At 33.9% G+C, this 18,702-nt stretch overlaps 1 protein-coding gene across 1 annotated transcript in view; it reads left to right on the plus strand.

The window, feature by feature from the left end:
* The window catches only part of FBN2 (fibrillin 2), a 140,151-nt gene that overhangs the window by 85,270 nt on the left and 36,179 nt on the right, over window positions 1-18,702 (plus strand). The window contains exons 26-41 of the mRNA XM_070742837.1: window positions 3,437-3,565; window positions 4,785-4,910; window positions 6,116-6,241; window positions 6,605-6,727; window positions 7,622-7,747; window positions 8,445-8,570; window positions 8,806-8,928; window positions 9,916-10,038; window positions 10,333-10,458; window positions 11,917-12,039; window positions 12,980-13,102; window positions 13,229-13,390; window positions 13,605-13,673; window positions 15,173-15,298; window positions 17,104-17,229; window positions 18,215-18,367. Of these exons, the coding sequence (XP_070598938.1) occupies window positions 3,437-3,565; window positions 4,785-4,910; window positions 6,116-6,241; window positions 6,605-6,727; window positions 7,622-7,747; window positions 8,445-8,570; window positions 8,806-8,928; window positions 9,916-10,038; window positions 10,333-10,458; window positions 11,917-12,039; window positions 12,980-13,102; window positions 13,229-13,390; window positions 13,605-13,673; window positions 15,173-15,298; window positions 17,104-17,229; window positions 18,215-18,367 (2,010 nt within the window). The remainder of the gene's footprint in view (window positions 1-3,436; window positions 3,566-4,784; window positions 4,911-6,115; window positions 6,242-6,604; window positions 6,728-7,621; window positions 7,748-8,444; window positions 8,571-8,805; window positions 8,929-9,915; window positions 10,039-10,332; window positions 10,459-11,916; window positions 12,040-12,979; window positions 13,103-13,228; window positions 13,391-13,604; window positions 13,674-15,172; window positions 15,299-17,103; window positions 17,230-18,214; window positions 18,368-18,702) is intronic.

Consider the following 18,702-nt stretch of genomic DNA (forward strand, 5'->3'; position numbering starts at 1 on the left):
GCTTAGCAACATTTTACTTGATCCATGACATTTCCTAGCTCTAACATTGATGTGCAAGCTAGGGAAGTACATCTGAAGGCATGTGTAACATTCTAATGACTCTGGGTGTGTTTTTCCTATCGCAGTAAGTAAGGTTGAATATGTATAATTTTAGAAGAGAGAGAGAGAGAGAGTGAGTGTGTGTGTGTCTGTACATACAGTATACAGTTTATACAGTATTTTTTGTGTGCCTGTATAATATGTATATATACATATGGCATGTATACATAGGATTAAATAGTATATTTTGGATGTTCAGTAATAGTAAATATCTATGGAAATTGTATCTCTTTGAGGCAAGGAGAGGCCAGGCACCCTAGCCCTAACCCAAACCCTTTACGTGGATGACGTCACATTGGCCACCTTTAAGGCAGTCATATGATCTTTAAGCCGCCCCTGGTCACATGATAGTCAAGCCACTCCCACCCGGTCACATGGCCAGCAAGCCACTCCTACCCAGTCACACGGTCGACAAGCCACTCCCACCCAATCACATGACCATCAAGCCACGCCCACAGTGGGACCCCTAACCTGGTTAAGTAACCAAATAGTAAAGATTTGAGTAGTTTTCTTCCACCTTCCATTTTTCTAGCAAAACTAAGATTTTTTTGTACTTTTCATAGCCTGCCCACAGGTGTTTCAGTTCTACAATGTGAGAATTAGATGTTTGTAAGTAAGGTTGTGCATGCTTTGAAAATGATTCAGGAGTGTTTTGGACCTCTCATGGAAACGACCCGTTTGCTGTTCATTAAAGCAGGCTAACTTTCCAGACACTCATGAAAACATATTGCTGTAAAAATGGGAAAGTTGGGCTGCTTTAATGAAAAGCAGAAAATAATTTCTTCCCAATCGTTTCAGCCTTAGAGGTAAAGCAATTTTTACATTCCAATAGTTGCTAGCCCCCAGCTCTGGGGCCTTCTTGCTCTGTCTTCTCTCTGCAGGCATTGTTAATTCTTTGGTCTTGAACTGTTCACGAGAGAACATACAGAAGCAACATTTTTTTCTCCACTTCTTTTGTCTGCGATAGATTATGCTAATATGAATCATGCCTATAGAAAATATTTATCTTGATCTATTTTAACACACAATGCCACAGTTAAGATGCTAGGCCCATTTTGCACTGTAGTCCTAAGTCCAACATTCTTTTTAAAAGATACAGGTAGTCCTCAATTTACAACAGTTAATTAGTGACCATTCAAAGTTATAATGGCACTGAAAAAAGTAACTTATGATCATTTCAACATCCCCATGTGATTTACATTAGGATGCTTGACAACTGATTCATATTTAGGATGGTTGCAGGGTTGTCGAGTTATGTGATCCTCTTTTGTGACCTTCTAACAAGCAGAGTCAGTAGGTAAACCACATTCACTTAACAACTGTGTTATTAATTGAATAACTCCAGTGGTTCACAATAAATTTGGCAAGGAAAGTTGTAAAATGAGGCAAAACTCGCTTAACAAATTTTCTACTTAGCAATAGAAATTGGCTTACAGATCTCATCTTTTTTACTGTAAGGTGAAAAGCATAAGTAAGAATCTTGTCGACAGTAGAGCTTGGAAAGATTTCTTAAGATGCAGTTGTACTACTGTATTTAAAATAACAATAGTACTAATGTAAAAAAAGAATGGAAAACGTTCAGGAAGTCAAGAGAAAAGGCAAGATATTTAAATTATCATCAACTGGTTAAGCTTGTGGTTTCAACCTTTCTAAATAAATTACTATTCAACATTATTCTGAAAGGAAAAATAATTCTTAGCTTCTAAAAAATCTGAGATTTAGTTACTTCTGTGAATAATACCGTAGTTGTTTGCACTGTGGGTGGCTGCAAATTTAAAGTGAAAAGAAGTTTGTTCTGGAACGATAGAAATTAAATCACCAGAGTAATGTAAAATGTGTGTGGTAAGACATGTAAGTGAAAGTTTTCTTGGTATTAATATTGCTGTAGCAGTTATTTCATTGTTTATGAAATGATTGTTTTCTGTGTTTTTATAAAGGTTGCATTCATAAAAATGTTCTTGTCAAACTTAACTTAAAATTTGGAAAGAAAATGTTGCCATGAATTCTTATGTCTATCAGGAGAATCTCCTTTTCCTCTGACATAGCCACCTCATCACTTAGAAGAAAGGTCAATTGCAGGAGAGGCGGAGTAACGACACGGACACAAGAGCTGGATTTAACTGGGTCATTTTTTATTAAATTAGCATAATTTATTCAATAAATTAGCATAATTAGCATAAATTTGCATAACAAGCTATGACCCAAACAATGGACCTGCAGGGTCAAACAATTGCTTCCGGGGCGGAAAAGTTACGTCACAAAAACTTCCTGGGCAACTTATGGGCGTAGCTCGATGCTAGTCCAGGTGAGGGACCCCTCCCTCACCTGAGACCCTGCCATGCCTTGCATGAGGGGGGTCACGCCGGCTAACCCCTAACAGGGGACTTAAAGGTGCGTGACCCAAAGACAGGTTCCCCCCAACTGCTCAGGTCGCTTCCACCACAAGCTTGGAGAGAACCTGTCAATCATCCCCAAAGATGCCCAAGGGAGAATACCAGTTGCTATACCACCACCCAATAAGGAGGCTTATTGGTTGCCATGCTTGCCAGTCAACTGTTCTGTACATCTCAGATGTGAAAGTGGTGCATTTCAATATCAATCAATCAATCAACCAATCAACCAATCAATCAGTAAAGCCTTTGGTTTTCCTCCTGGCAGTATCTATCTGTCTGTCTATCCGCACATGCATCCATCTACACGGAGCAAGTTATAAAATAAAATGCATATTACAAGTTTGATAGAAAGTACCAAACAAATGATGACAATCAACATAAAATAAAACCTGATTGTTGTTATTGTACATTCAAATGTTGATTGACATTATGTTCATGTTATCTACTTGATTAACCAGTTCATGTTATCTACTTCCAGATTAAGAATATAACTATGAAGGTGGGTGGCATAACATAGATCAAGACCACCCATGATGCAGTCTCCGTGATATATCTTCTTGGGCTAGGAGTGGTATTATTTTACACAGTGCAGACAATATCCTAGGAACCCAGTACGGTTAACTTCTATTCCCCTTAATTAGAAGCGGTCATTTGTTTATAAATAATTCCAGTAGAAAAATGGAGAAATTTGAGAAGAATGAGAAGGGATAAAGAATGATTGATTGTCAATGATAGTAGAAATTACTAGTTATAGCAGATCATTATTTCATTATATAAATAAAATCTTGTTTCAGTCATCATTCTTCCAATCAGTTTCAATTATTGTAAGGCTCCTGGTGTCCCTGCATTTGAACTGTATTCTTGTCTCTGTTCTTTAGAGAACTAATTTATTTCATGCTTGTGTTAACAATAACACATTGTTTCTTTTTTTATTCTGAAATTAGATATCGATGAATGCCGTATCTCACCTGATCTTTGCGGAAGTGGCATTTGTGTCAACACTCCAGGAAGCTTTGAGTGTGAATGTTTTGAGGGCTATGAAAGTGGATTTATGATGATGAAAAACTGTATGGGTGAGTGGTGGAGTTTTTGTGCAGTTTTTTCCAACTTTTCACATGTTAGACTGAAAATTCTGACACTTGGGGTACAACAATTTTATATATCCATACTTATATGCTATGCTATGCTACGCTACAGGGTTCCTCAATCCCTGGGCTGCGGTCCATTACCAGACCTTCAGCCATTCAGAAATGGCATGAACAGAGGGCAAATGCATGTATTTATGCTCCATTAATGCGAGTGGGGAGTACACATGTCCACCACTTGCACAAATTGAGCTGTGTGCATACCCGCCCCCCCTCCCACACAAACCCATTCCCTCTCCCCCCACCCCTGCTGGGCCATATAGCTGGAAAGGTTGGGAAACTCATGTTATGGTTATGGTTATGTTATGTTATGTTATGTTGTTATGTTATGTTATGTTATGTTATGTTATGTTATTTATGTTATTCTACTGTACTGTACCATACCATGCTGTACTGTACTATACTATATTTTCTAATAAAAAGATCTACAAAATAAGACATACATATATTTTAATCCTGATTGACATTTAATTATTTTGGTTTGGTTTAGTGATATGTGCTATTTTTATTTGATGATTTGATATCCTATTCAGAGTCATGGTATCCCAATAGTACAAAGCAAGTGCTATGGGACTAATGGAAGCCACAAATACTGAATCTAAACATAAAATGCATTCTATTTCTATTTCTTTTTCAGAACAACTAGAAATTCATTAAACTAAATAGTGGTCTAGCTACAGAAAAAAATATTTTTCAGCAATACCAAAAGATCACATACCACTTGTGAAAAGCACATGAGCCTTAGCACCTATTTTCCTTTTTATAATCTAAAACAAAACTCTAAAAATATGGAGGGACGTGATTCTTAGAATATATAAAAGAACTTCAGAAACAGAAGTTAAAGTAAATCTCAATATGTTGGATTTTAAAAAGTTTAAATAGGATTTTATAAGCACCAAATTATCCATATTCATGTAATATCATCATTCAGTTGCTTTGCATTTATACTGAGAGCTTTTGCACTCTAGTCAAACACACAAATTCCTTGTGTGTCTAAACACATTTAGTCAAATAAAGTATTCTATTATTATTACAAAATATAGAGGAGATAAGTTGACATTGTTTTTATAAACAGAATCTTAGAATGTATTTGTTTCTTGTTGCTTCCCTATTTTGGCATTTGACATGTCCTTTAAAATCTTTTCAGACATAGATGAATGTGAACGTAATCCCCTTCTTTGTAAGGGTGGGAAATGCTTGAATACTGAAGGAAGCTTTCAGTGTGATTGTCCTCTTGGGCATGAATTGTCTTCATCACGTGAAGAATGTGTGGGTAAGTTTCATGCATTTATGTATAAATTATTGCGTGAATAAGTCATCTATGATGTTGCAGTAGCATAATATAAATTCATCCAGTAATGCATTAAAATCATTTTACTTGGAATATTTAGATTACCTACATACCCATAATACTGTTTCCTTTTGTTATGTAAATTCCAGAATAGAAGAAACAAATAACAAATAAAATAAAATAAAGGCAAGATATAAAAGAAAATAAACTAACTAATCTAGCTTACACAACACCATTCACTATAATTTTCAATAATTTTCTATTGTTGATGCCATTCTTTGTTTCCACCAAATGTACCACCAATTCATAGGCTGCCTTTGGCTTGTATAAACATTATTTTTATAGTAGTTATTATACCCACCATCCAGATATAACTAGGGAAGCTTTTTGGGTGAGAAGTGAAATGTCATTTTCTTCTTCCTCAAGGAACAAAATAGTTGCCCTTTGGAAAAAGAAATGCCTTTTAGATAAACATTCCATTTATTCTCACAAATTCTTTGCCTCCATCATTTACTGCTTTTACTTCACTCATTAACCAACCCTCAGCTCCCTATTGTTCTATAATTTAGGCTTTCATCCTGTCTTAAATTGTTTTTCTTAATTAATTATGATAATTTTCCTAAATCAGTTGTGTATAATTATATTTATACAAACATTTTACAATGATCTTTTGGAAAGCAAAATCATGTATAGTGCATCTGCCCAGTATAATATTTCATTGCAATTCCTTTAGTCTAGTCATTCCTTTTATACAGTATTTAATCACAATTCTGTCCCAATATCTTCCCAGTTAAACTTAAAAATATAACAACATATAATTTTTACATTCATTTCTAACTTTTCCTTTTAAATCGTTGTTCCATCTTCAATCAAGGTGCAGTCATGAAGCATAAATACGCTGTATAGTTATTGCGTAAACAAACTGCACCCTTATTTTAACACCTCTGTAGTTATGACAATTACACTTGCAACATTTTTACATCAATAATGTGATTGTTATTTTTCTATCACTGTTATTTTTCTATTTCTATTTCTATTTTCTATTAACATTCTTATAATATTAAAGCATAAAACAACCAACCCTTATATGTTGAAAAGTTTAACTTCATATCAGAACCTCCTTTTTTGATATTGCTTTTGAAAATCTGGAAAAAAAAGAGCTGAAGCAAGTCAATTTTCTTTTTCAGATATCAATGAATGTTCTCTTAGCGATAACTTATGTAGAAATGGGAAATGTGTGAATGTGATTGGAATGTATCAGTGTTCTTGTAATCCTGGGTACCAGGCAACTCCAGATAAGCAAGGCTGCATTGGTGAGTATTAGAAATTTAAAAACCTGTCAGTTTTATAATATTTTTAATGCATTTTTTTCTGAATTTCAACTTCATAAAAAAAAATAAGATGTAGCTTTAAAATCTATAAAAATGTACCACCCTGAGTACATCCACTCTGTTAGTTGTGTTAATTTAGCTACATTTTACATTTTAATTTTAGTATTGTTTGATAAGTTATATCAAAATCTCGACTCCTAAAAGCACTTAGGTTCTTCTATTTATAGAGATAAGGAAGAGATGTGAAAACTGGGGAATAAAAATGTTAAAATATAATTATTAGAAACAAAAAAAGGATTGTTTTATAAGATAAGTGTCTTATCTGTCCTAAATATACTCTCCTAGATATTGATGAGTGCATGATTATGAATGGAGGCTGTGACACTCACTGCAGTAATTCAGAAGGCAGCTATGAATGTAGTTGCAGTGATGGATATGCTCTGATGCCAGATAGGAGGAGTTGTGCAGGTAAGATAAAGAAGTTTGACTTTATTCCTTATACTGCATCCACTGAACAATGAGAACATTTCTATACAGTTATGTAGTTAAGAGTCTTAGAGAATGAACCCCAAATTATCAAAGTTAGAGGCAAGGTGATTCAGTAGTAAAGATGCTGGACTAGGAATGGCTGGACGCAAGTTCTAACCCACCCTAAATTATAGAACCTCAATGAGTCATTTTCTCACAGCCAGCTACTACATGACAATTCTCTTATAATTTTTTTTTAGGCATCAGAAAAAATACTGAAGTATCAGGGAAAGTCAAGTCAGGAATGAAAATAGGCCATGGGTTAAATGCATAGGCAGCCATAGCTTCAGTTGCTTCTATCAAAATGACAAAAACAATGCCATACGGTCGATGTGCAAGTTCTTTGGAACATGCACAAAATACATATGTAAAATGGCAGGATTTTGCATGGTGCTGCTGGATTAGTGATTGTTTCATAAAAGGAGGGAAGCATTTCATAGTATAAGAGTCACTCCAGATTATCCAGACCTGAGCAAAGGATTTTGGATCCCTAGGTATTAAAATAAAATAGAGATAATGGTAAGAGTTTTACAGTAATCCAAGGGAACAAGTAAATCCTATGGTGTAGTCACTATGCAGAAGTATAGGTAAGGCAGCAAGTTGGGAAAATAAAATATGCCTGGAAACAAGGGAATTTGGGGCATTTTAATACAGATAAAGACTAAAAAATGTTGACATTCTACAGTTATGGGGGGGGGGTGCCCCAACAAATATTTCATATCTGATTATATAATGATGCATTTGAACTTTTTTTTTTCAATTTTATTACTGGGAAAAATGTTTATTACGCAAATGAAAGATCAAGTGTGATGATATTGAGGGTTTTTCCCCCAGATATTGATGAATGTGACAGTAACCCAGATATCTGTGATGGTGGACAGTGCATTAACATTCCAGGAGAATACCGTTGTCTTTGTTATGATGGATTCATGGCTTCTGTTGACATGAAAATATGCATTGGTATGTGAGATAGTTACAGATTTCAGAGGTTCCCTTTTATAAGCTAAAGTTATAAAGTAGTAACATACAAGTAGGGGAAATAAATTAGATTTTTTTCCCCCTGTGCTTAAATGTAGTTTTAGTTAAGATAGATTTGATTTCAGCTTGTGAAAATGATGGGAATATAATATATCTTTATTTTATTTGTACCTATGATATTCTAATAAGCTAATTTTGGATGGGAAGATGACATATATGTTAAATTGACTCAGTAGTAGAATTGTGGTAATAATGTACCTGGCTATGTTTAGCCTTGATGTATGATAATATTTTTCAGTTGTTTCAATGATCATTCTATAGAGGAAAACACAGGATAAAGATCCTGGGTCTTAAAACAGTATGTGGATAAATGTTTAGAAATTATCCAAACATTAAGATCTGTTGCCAATAAGAATAGGAGTTGATCATGTTCCCTTCTCCAGATATATTCCAACAGAAGCTGGACAGTCATTTGTTAGGGATACTTTAATTTAAATCTCTGTAGTAAGCAGGAGAATGGACTCTTTAGTTTGAGTGTGCAACTCTATAATTCTCCATGGGATTAAATAATATGCTTAAGTAATTTATTAATATATAACAATTCTGTATTGAAATGATTTTGCTAATAAAGCTCTTTAAATGTTCGACAAAATATAGGACATTTTACTTTTTTATACAGACGTGAATGAATGTGATCTAAATTCAAACATTTGCATGTTTGGAGAATGTGAGAACACCAAAGGATCCTTCATTTGTCATTGTCAACTGGGTTATTCTGTCAAGAAGGGAACCACTGGATGCACAGGTATGATACTATGATAATATTTTTTTAAAACAAGGTCAAATAACTTAGATTTGCCTCTGTGGAAAGGGTCCGAACATTTTTCATTGTTACTAATTTGGGCTTCCATGCTGATTTGGGCTTTCTATGCTAATTGTTTACAATTGTCTATGTCATTGTATGTTTATAGAGGAATTGCTTACAGTTATTTTATCAGTTGCAGTTTCAATATTTTAATGTTTAATATTTCTTTGTTTAGATGTGGATGAATGTGAGATTGGTGCCCACAACTGTGACATGCATGGTCTCTGTCTCAACGCTCCTGGAAGCTTCAGATGTAGCTGTAAGGAAGGATGGATTGGAAATGGAATTAAGTGCATAGGTGAGTAAAGAAAATTTGCTTCATAAAAAGGCAAATGTAAATTATGAGGGTTTTGCCTCATAAAAAGGCAAATGTTATGTGTTTATTTTATAATTAATTCTATAGGTTGATCTATAAGTACTAGTTAACTGACACCACAGTAACAGAAGCAATTGTATATATACTATTAGAAAATGGCTCTAAAAGATTTCAACAAATTTCTGATAGAATCTCTCCTCTCCATAAGCCCTAAATCAAATGCTTCCATTTTTTGAATTGGATGTATTGGTTATTTTCAGAGCAAACTTTACAAGCTATCATTTAGAATTTTACATTTATCAGGATTTCCTATTCCAAAATATAATTTCAGTGCAACTGCTGCAAAAACAATGATCTTCCCTGTCAGCTGTAAATTCATTCCCAATTCCCAATATAGCTTAGGCTGTTTACTTATGCAAACATTAAAATGTAGCTCTGAGAATTTCAGTAAACCGACTCCATTATCTTCCAACTCTGAAGTACGAATCAATTATATCTATGGTTGTTTTTTGCAGCATCTTCTCTCCAATTTCAGATGCTCTTTTGGTTCTAAATCTTCCTGTCCCTATCAGTACTTTAAAAGTACATCTGTATCTTTCACTGTTATTAACTATTCAAATATAACCATTATCCACAAGACAGTCAGTGAAACTTGCTTGATCTCTAGTGTTTCCCTGAGAGGGTACCACCTTTTGGGATCATAACTATTTTCATAGTTCACCACCCATTTTATGGCATTTTTAGAAGACCTGAGATGTCTTTTAACCAATTCATCAATTTCTTGATGACGATAATAAATATCAAGCTCAACGTTTTGCTTTTTTGAGGGAATTATATCATAGTGATTGAAGCCATAGCTTTTAAGCTAACTTCTGTTAGCCATTTGCTTCTGTGACTTCTGCAAAGCCAAATAATGGTTACTATTAATATGTTTATGACTTTTCTCTTTCTTCCTAATTGCTTTATTAGATCTTGATGAATGTTCTAATGGAACACACCAATGTAGCATAAATGCTCAGTGTGTGAATGCTCCTGGATCATATCATTGCACCTGTGCAGAAGGATTTACTGGAGATGGATTTATTTGTTCAGGTGAGAGAAAGTTTGAACATATTTTACGAAATAATTATATGCAATTTAGAAATGGAATTAGAGAACTTCATGTTACAGTGGATCGATTCAGAATTTACTTTTATATGAACCTGAATATGGAATTTGATCAAACTCCCAAAATTTCTGATACATTATTTGGACATTCAGATTATTTTGAAAATTGTTTATATAGTCCTTGGAGACAAACTTATTTTTTTCTACTAATAAATTTAAGAAAATGTGAATGAAATGAATTTCTAGTCTATACATGTTTTAACATTTCCAATTCAATAGATACTGATGAATGTGCAGAAAATATTAATCTGTGTGACAATGGACAATGTCTTAATATTCTTGGTGGATACCGTTGTGAGTGTGAGATGGGCTTCACGTCAACTTCCAATAGCCGAACTTGCCAAGGTAATTCTAACCTCATTTTGCGTATGTGGATTGTAACTGAGCAGTGGCTCAGCAGAAGACCTTGCGCTTCTTGATTGAAAGCCAACAGTTCAGAATCAAGACCCAGGTGAAGAGATGAGCTCTTGTCCTCACCCTAGCTCCTGCCAAAAAGCATGCAAATACCGGTAGCAAAATAAACACCACTTTGATGGGTAGGAGCATGTTAGCTGCATGACCCACAGAAATTTCTTTGGACCGTGCTGGTTCAATGGCCCATGAAACACAGATGAGCGCTGCCCCTCTTGTTACCAACAACTAGTGGAGTAAAATCCCCCACCCCTTTTGAGAATTTTTTATCAGGTATGAGGAGGTAAATTCCAAGTACTAATAGAGTTTTTGTGTGATGCAGAATATACACCATATGATTTACATATGAAGCATAGGCTATTTCTTTCAAGCAAAAGGACTTTAATGAAGGTTTGCACTAGAAGTTTGCACTAGAACTTTTTATGGCTTTGCACATAAAATATTGCATTCAACAGTGGATTGACTATTTTTGTCAATTAACAAATAGCATGTAGAAAAGAATATTCTGTTACACTATTGTATGTATATGGAAATATATTACATTAATAGGAATCTTAGAGAAGTAAACATAAGAATTTTGTATTTCTGATAATATATTTTGCAGTAGATTTCAAAATAAAATTAATGATTTAATTTAGTGATATGGCTATGTTTTTTCATGGTTCAGATGCATCATATTCACCATGTTTATCTCTGCTGTGATATTTTAAACATTATTGAAGTTTCAGTTGTATTGGTGTTTTTATTACAATATTTATTTTAGCACTGTTCTTATTTATGATTTTATCAATTATTTTGGCATGCTGTTTAAATTATTTCATTTTCTTTAATTAGATTATTTGAATGGAAAACAATATGCAATATGAATGCAATGTGATATGCAAATAATTTCAAATGATCTCCTTTAAATGTTCCCATTACAGTATATGCAAATATTATATTGTAATATATATACATTATCTTCTGCAGATCCTTGCTTGATTACTGGGAGCAGAGGTTTTGTTCTCCAAGTTTTAGGAATAGGTCTGGAGCCCATCTTCAGGTAACTTCTCTCTGGCAGAGTGTGAAGTTCCCTAAGGATGGGTTCTAGCATGAGTCTAAAAACTCGGAAGACAAAATCTCTGGTCCTGGTGATCGATCCAGATTGGATCCTGCAACATTATCCTGGGAATACGTATACAGTATTTGTTTTCATTCATGACATTATCTTCTTATTATATAGTAAAATTAATAGAACCAACTTTCTTTCAGTAAGCCACAGGGAATTATATAAAATTACACCTTTCAAATACAAGTTTGCATTCAATGAATTATTAGGAAATAAATTATTGGGTGTGTGTATTGTATCCATACATAGTAATTAAACATTGTGGGCATTATCCTTTGTTTCAGATATTGATGAATGTGCCTTTCAGAATATATGTGTGTTTGGTACTTGCAATAACTTGCCTGGCATGTTTCACTGTATTTGTGATGATGGCTATGAACTGGACAGAACTGGAGGAAATTGTACAGGTAAAAACAAACAAACATGTCTCTGAGTGCAATAGGTGTGTATAGGGAAGTATGTTTATAACCAATTCTCTGGGTAAAGAGGTCAAAAAAGGAACATTAATGAAACAAAGAAAAAGTTATTTCCACTGGAGTACATATTCTTCCTATGAACAGATTAAGTAAAAACCATTAATTATAAACAATCTTCAAAAGAAAAATGCCAGCATAAAAAAGTTATATGTACTAAAATATAATTATATATATGCTGCAATAAAACTATAATAGCTATGAAAGTCAATTATATTTTATATAATTATATTTTGGTTAAAATAAAGAATTATGACTTCTTTTTTCATTATACTAATCATAGCTAGAATATGAGTTGACACTTGCCTCCAGGGGTTGGCTACTGCCCAGATGGGGGGAAACAGTGGGGTAGCGAAAATGGATCCCCATCCCAAAGCACCCAATTTGCACTGAAAGATATTAGAAAGAAAATGCAGGGCGTCTTGCATAAGCCATGCCCACAGTGTGGTAGTAAACATTTTGGTAGCCCTTTACTGCTCGTCTCCTACTCAGAAGGTTGAGAATTTAATACTAGACAGTGACAGATGTTTCTCTATCAGGACACAAAGAGAAAATGTCTGCAGCACACTCCACATAGGCATCAGAAAGGGCATCTAACGAGTAAATGTTCAGCTCCATTCAGTCACCCTGAGTCCACCCTGATAAAAGAGATTATAGGGTCATAAAATAATTTAAAAAAATAATTGCTAGAATATATCCATGAAATCAAAATATAATGAAAATGTTCAGAATTTCAGAAAATGGTTGAGATTAATAGGTTGTGTTAAATAAACAGTTCAGAAGGAAGTGTGCTCATTTTTTTAAAATGAAAAACTCCTAATGTAATGAATATAAAGGCTTAAGATTAATTTCAGATGCATGTTTTTTACTTTAGATATTGATGAGTGTGCTGATCCTATAAATTGTGTCAATGGCTTTTGTATAAACCTACCTGGAAGGTATGAATGTAACTGTCCTCCAGATTTCCAGCTGAACCCAACTGGAGTTGGCTGTGTTGGTATGTAGAATTGCACATATAATTATTTTTTGTTGTTTCTTTGTTTAAATTTGTTCACTTCTCTCTGCAGTGTCATTTTAATGACACACTGATGAACACCACTTTATTTTCTTTTGTTCTATCCAGATAACAGAATTGGCAACTGTTACTTGAAATATGGACCAAGAGGTGATGGAAGTCTGTCCTGCAGTACTGAAATTGGTGTTGGAGTCAGTCGTTCTTCTTGTTGCTGTTCTTTGGGAAAAGCCTGGGGGAATCCCTGTGAGACATGCCCACCTGTAAATAGCAGTAAGGAAATGACTCTGTTAGATGGGAGAACAAATAACTAAAATAGCAGATAATGTGGCTATATACATATGCCAGAAACCAGTGCTTATGAGGAATCAAATATTTCTCTGAGGTGATACATCAACTTGGCAAAGTTCCTTGCTATGTTTCTATCACATGTCAAATTAATTCTCATGACTTGGTTTTATTCTTGGTTGTTTTATTTAATCCCTAGGTGAATATAATACCTTGTGTCCAGGAGGTGAAGGCTTCAGACCAAATCCCATAACTATTATCTTAGAAGGTATTTTTATTTCTTTTAGTACAACCACCATGAGTTTTGCTGACAGTAGTCAGATTTAGTCCATTATCTATAAAAGGGAGATTTGCAAATTGAGATTAGGGAGAAAGTTCAAATTTAGAATAAATTTACAATAACATTTTAAAATATAGATGGGAAGATTGATAAAAGTTCATGATGATAATTTAACCTTCTCCATTTGTATAATTTTTCCATCAATTCACAATTTCCTTTTGGAATGCTGAGGTCCTCAGAATTTCTTGTTGGATTTGGCAGGTCTTACTGTTAGAAGGGAATAATCACATTAATATTAGTTGCCCAAATGTTATTACTTTTCTTAGTAATTTCCATCATCACTTCAGAAAAAAAATAATTAGAAATATGAATTGGCAAGTCTATACTAAATTATTAATTCCTTCTGGAAGACATAAAAAAGGCTGAAAATAAAAAGTTACTGAATATGTATTAAACTCTCCTGCAAAAAATATAAGATTTGTTAAATCAAATTAATAGTAAGTATGATTTAATTGCAATGATTTTGGTAGGAAAATCAAAGTTGTTCAGTATTTTAATATTGTACTTAATATTTTTCCATCCAAAATTATGAGAGTTAAACTGCTCAACAGAAGTAACTGTGAGAGGGACCTTGGAGTCCTAGTGGACAACCATTTAAATATGAGCCAGCAGTATGCAGCAGCTGCCAAAAAAGTCAATATGGTTCTAGGATGCATTAACAGAAGGATAGAGTTAAGATCACGTGAAGTATTACCACTTTATAATGCCTTGCTATGGCCACACTTGGAATACTGCATTCAGTTTTGGTTGCCACAATTCAAAAAGGATATTGAGACTACATATTGAAAGTTCAGAGAAAGCATCAAAATTAGAGGACTGGAGGCATATGAAGAACGGTTGCAGAAACTGGGCATGGCTAGTTTAATGAAAAGAAAGACTAGGGGATAAATGATAGTCATGTTCCAATATCTCAGGTTTTGCCACAAAGAAGAGGGTGTCATGCTATTCTCCAAAGCATCCGAGGGTAGAACAAAAAACAATGGGTGGAAAGTAATCAAGGAGAAAAGCAACTTAGAACTAAGGAGAAATTTCCTGACAGTTAGAACAATAAATCAGTAGAACAGCTTGTCTCCAGAAGTTGTGAATGCTCCAACACTGGAAGTTTTTAAGATGTTGGGTAATCATTTGTCTGAAGTGGTATACGGTTTCCTGCCTAAGCAGGGGGTTGGACTAGAAGACCTCCAATGACCTTCTAATTCTGTTATTCTCTTTTCTCCTCTCCTCTCCCCTTCCCTCCCCTTCCCTTCTCTTCTTAACTTTCCATGGGTAATCATTTATTTGCAGCTCACCCCCACCCCCCGGAAATATCTGTAATAATAAAGTAAGCAGATTTATCATAAAAACTAAAAACACACATTAATGATTTAAAAATAGTCTTTCATGTCATTTTTATCAGCCAAGAAACATGGCCTTCTTTTTCTTCACAGACATTGATGAATGCCAAGAATTGCCTGGTCTATGCCAAGGTGGAAACTGCATTAATACTTTTGGCAGCTTCCAATGTGAATGTCCCCATGGGTACTATCTCAGTGAAGAAACACGTATCTGTGAAGGTGAAAATTCTTATTTTTCCTTACAACAGAAATGGAAAAACAATATTCTTAAGCAATATTTATTCCCATTATAATTTTCCTCTTGAGAATATTCTATATGTATTTAATGTGGAATCATAAATTAAAACTTCTGGGTTCTAGCTATTCTGCAGATCCCATTACTGAATTTCTCATAAATAATAGAAATTGAATCCTGACTTCTTTGTATTCTGAAATTAACACAGATAACCCAAATGGGATACAAATTATGTCCTTTCCCACGAAATTTCTTCAAAAATAGGTTGAAGCAGTAAGTTCAAAAATGTATTTAGATCACTGTCAATCCAAAGGAAAAGTTATTAATTTATAGTAATTTATAGCAATTGCAGTATAATTTACTGTAAATTAATATACTGTGACTGTACAAACTTTAAATTAATTTTATTTGATTCAAATTCAGCATGTTGATTTTTTTTCTGTTTTGAAATAATGACAACTTGATCTATGTAGGTAGTCCTTGATTTAGGATCAATCACTTAGCATTCATACAAACATACGACAGACCTCCACAGAGTTATTTATGACCCAGATTCACATGATTACATTTAGGCATTTGGCAACTAGTCTCATTTACAGCCATTTGCAGTGTCCTATGGCCATAGGACCATGATTTATAACATTTTTGAGGGAAACTGGTATTTATTGGTTATATAACATTTATGTACTGTATCTACTTTTTTAAACTCTTAAAATGTAGACCAGTTTACATTGATAATTATTTTTATGCACAGATTGTTTAATTTCATCTTAATGTCCTGCCATTATTATTGTTTTCATAAACAACTCAAGGTGGTGAATATATGTTGCACATACAGAGACTATAAGTAAGGTTTACATCAAAGCAAAATATTTAATGTATTTAGATCACTGTCAATTCAAAGGAAAGGTTATTTTATAGTAATTTATAAATGGCCACAGGATCATGATTTATAATTTTTTTTAATGGAAATTGGTATTTATTGGTTATCTGGTTTTTAGCAAACAATGCCATTGCAGATAATAGAGTCACTTAACAAATGTGACATTCACTTAACATGTCCAGTCCAATGGTGAGCCGCTTAAAGATTAGCACAATTTACAACCATAATTTCAGGCTCAATTGTGGTCGTAAATTGAGGAATACCTGTATAGGGCTGTAACAGAGAGGGAAATGATAACTTGTATCCTGAGTCCATGAATGATTTTCAATGAGAATGTAGCATTTATTTATTTATTTATTTATTCATTCATTCACTCACTCACTCACTCACTCACTCACTCACTCATTCATTCATTCATTCATTCATTCAATTTTTATGCCGCCCTTCTCCTTAGACTCAGGGCGACTTACAACATGTTAGCAATAGCACATTTTAACAGAGCCAGCATATTGCCCCCACAATCCAGGTCCTCATTTCCCCCACCTCGGAAGGATGGAAGGCTGAATCAACCTTGAGCCAGTGATGAGATATGAACCACTGACCTACAGATCTACAGTCAGCTTCAGTGGCCTGCAGTACAGCACTCTACCTGCTGTGTCACCCCAGCATAGGGACAACATTGTATTATTAATGTATTTTGTGGATCATTTAGTTAATATTGACTTTTAAAGATGAATAAAATTTCAAATATAGGATTAAGAGATCCATTATTTGTACCTTGAGAACTTTGTAATAGAGTACAGAAGTTTTCATTTCTTCAATCTATTCTATGCTTAAATTTTGCTGATTTGTTGTTATTTGTCATTTTTACTTATTAATTTTGGGGTTGATTCTCCCCCTCCCCAGACATTGATGAGTGTGTTGCACATACTGGTGTATGTGGGCCTGGGATATGCTATAACACCTTAGGAAATTATACCTGTATTTGCCCCCCGGAATATATGCAGGTGAATGGAGGACACAACTGTATGGGTATGTTTTCACATTTATGTACTATATTTACTTACCAGTTTACATTGATACCGTAATTGTTTCTATGCGCGCATTGTTTAATTTCATCTTATTTATGTCCTACCATTATTATTTTTTCATAAGCAAGTCAAGGTGGTGAACATATGTTGTACTTACAGAGACTGTAAGTAAGGTTTACATCAAAGCAAAATATTTAATATATAGAAGCATCACATGGGAAATCTTATTTAAGGTGAACTAAACTATTATTTTGTGCCTTTGAATTGGTATGGACTCCTAGTAACTCTCTGGTCCCTGGAGTTTTATTGGCAAGATTTCAGAAGTGGTTTTCTCATAGTTTTATATATGTTATAGCATTATTCATATTTATTATTAATTGGTGTGCGAACATATATGTGCATACACACATACAGGTATCTCCCAAACTTCATATTGTTTTAGATATCCTACTTATAAATTAAACCAAACTGAAACATTTTATATCTCCTTCTATCCAAATAAAATAATTTAGACAGAAGGGGGTATAAAATGTTTCAAACAATGAGTATTGGAAGAAACATATTTAAAGTAGAATCTATAATATAAACTGTCCAATATTAATGATGCGTTTGTAATTCATTCTTTATTCCTATTTTCTCTCATTTTGTAATTATGCCAAATTTTGAAGCTATAAGAGACCAGATTGATCCAATATAAAAAGAAAGGGGACATGAATCTTGGTTTCCTTGATCTTATTTTTCTTCTGGAAATTCAGAACAAAAATTAATCAGTACTTCTATCATGGCTAAATTTTTTACTTATCCTGTTCTTTTCTTCATCCACTTTAATAAATCACGAGATATAAATACGGCTGACATATTTCTGCTCTGTTTCATATAAAATTGAGCTTTCTTAGTTCAAAATTTGTAGCATGATAAATACTGAACTAAACATTTATTGTACTTGCCAAGATATATTTAAAAACACGCGATTTTTATATGTTTAGATATGAGAAAAAGCTTCTGTTATAGAAGCTACAATGGAACATCTTGTGATAATGAACTGCCCTTTAATATTACCAAAAGAATGTGTTGCTGCACTTACAATGTTGGGAAAGCCTGGAACAAGCTGTGTGAGCCGTGCCCAGTTCCAGGGACAGGTAACAGTTTATTTACATGCTCTTGAGCAATGTATATTAAATGATACATTTGAGTATCAGTTTGATATCATGGTAGCTTTAGCATATTAGTCTCACTTCAATTTCACAGCAAGGAAGAAAATAAATTTTAAAACTTCTCTCTCTCTCCAGTATTGTGTTTTGTTCCATGTACAATTAAACTTGTCAAAATAAAGGTTCTAATTGTTAGGTAGCAGTGAAAGAAAGCTGTCCCTCAGACATTTATTTTATTGTTTGTTTGTTAATTAATTTGCTACTTATCTTGCCATGAGGCTATCTAAGCAGCTTATAAAAGTAAAAACAGAGAAATGAAAAGA

The sequence above is a fragment of the Erythrolamprus reginae genome, chromosome 2 (assembly GCF_031021105.1).
Source record: "Erythrolamprus reginae isolate rEryReg1 chromosome 2, rEryReg1.hap1, whole genome shotgun sequence".
Taxonomy (NCBI): Eukaryota; Metazoa; Chordata; class Lepidosauria; order Squamata; family Dipsadidae; genus Erythrolamprus; species Erythrolamprus reginae.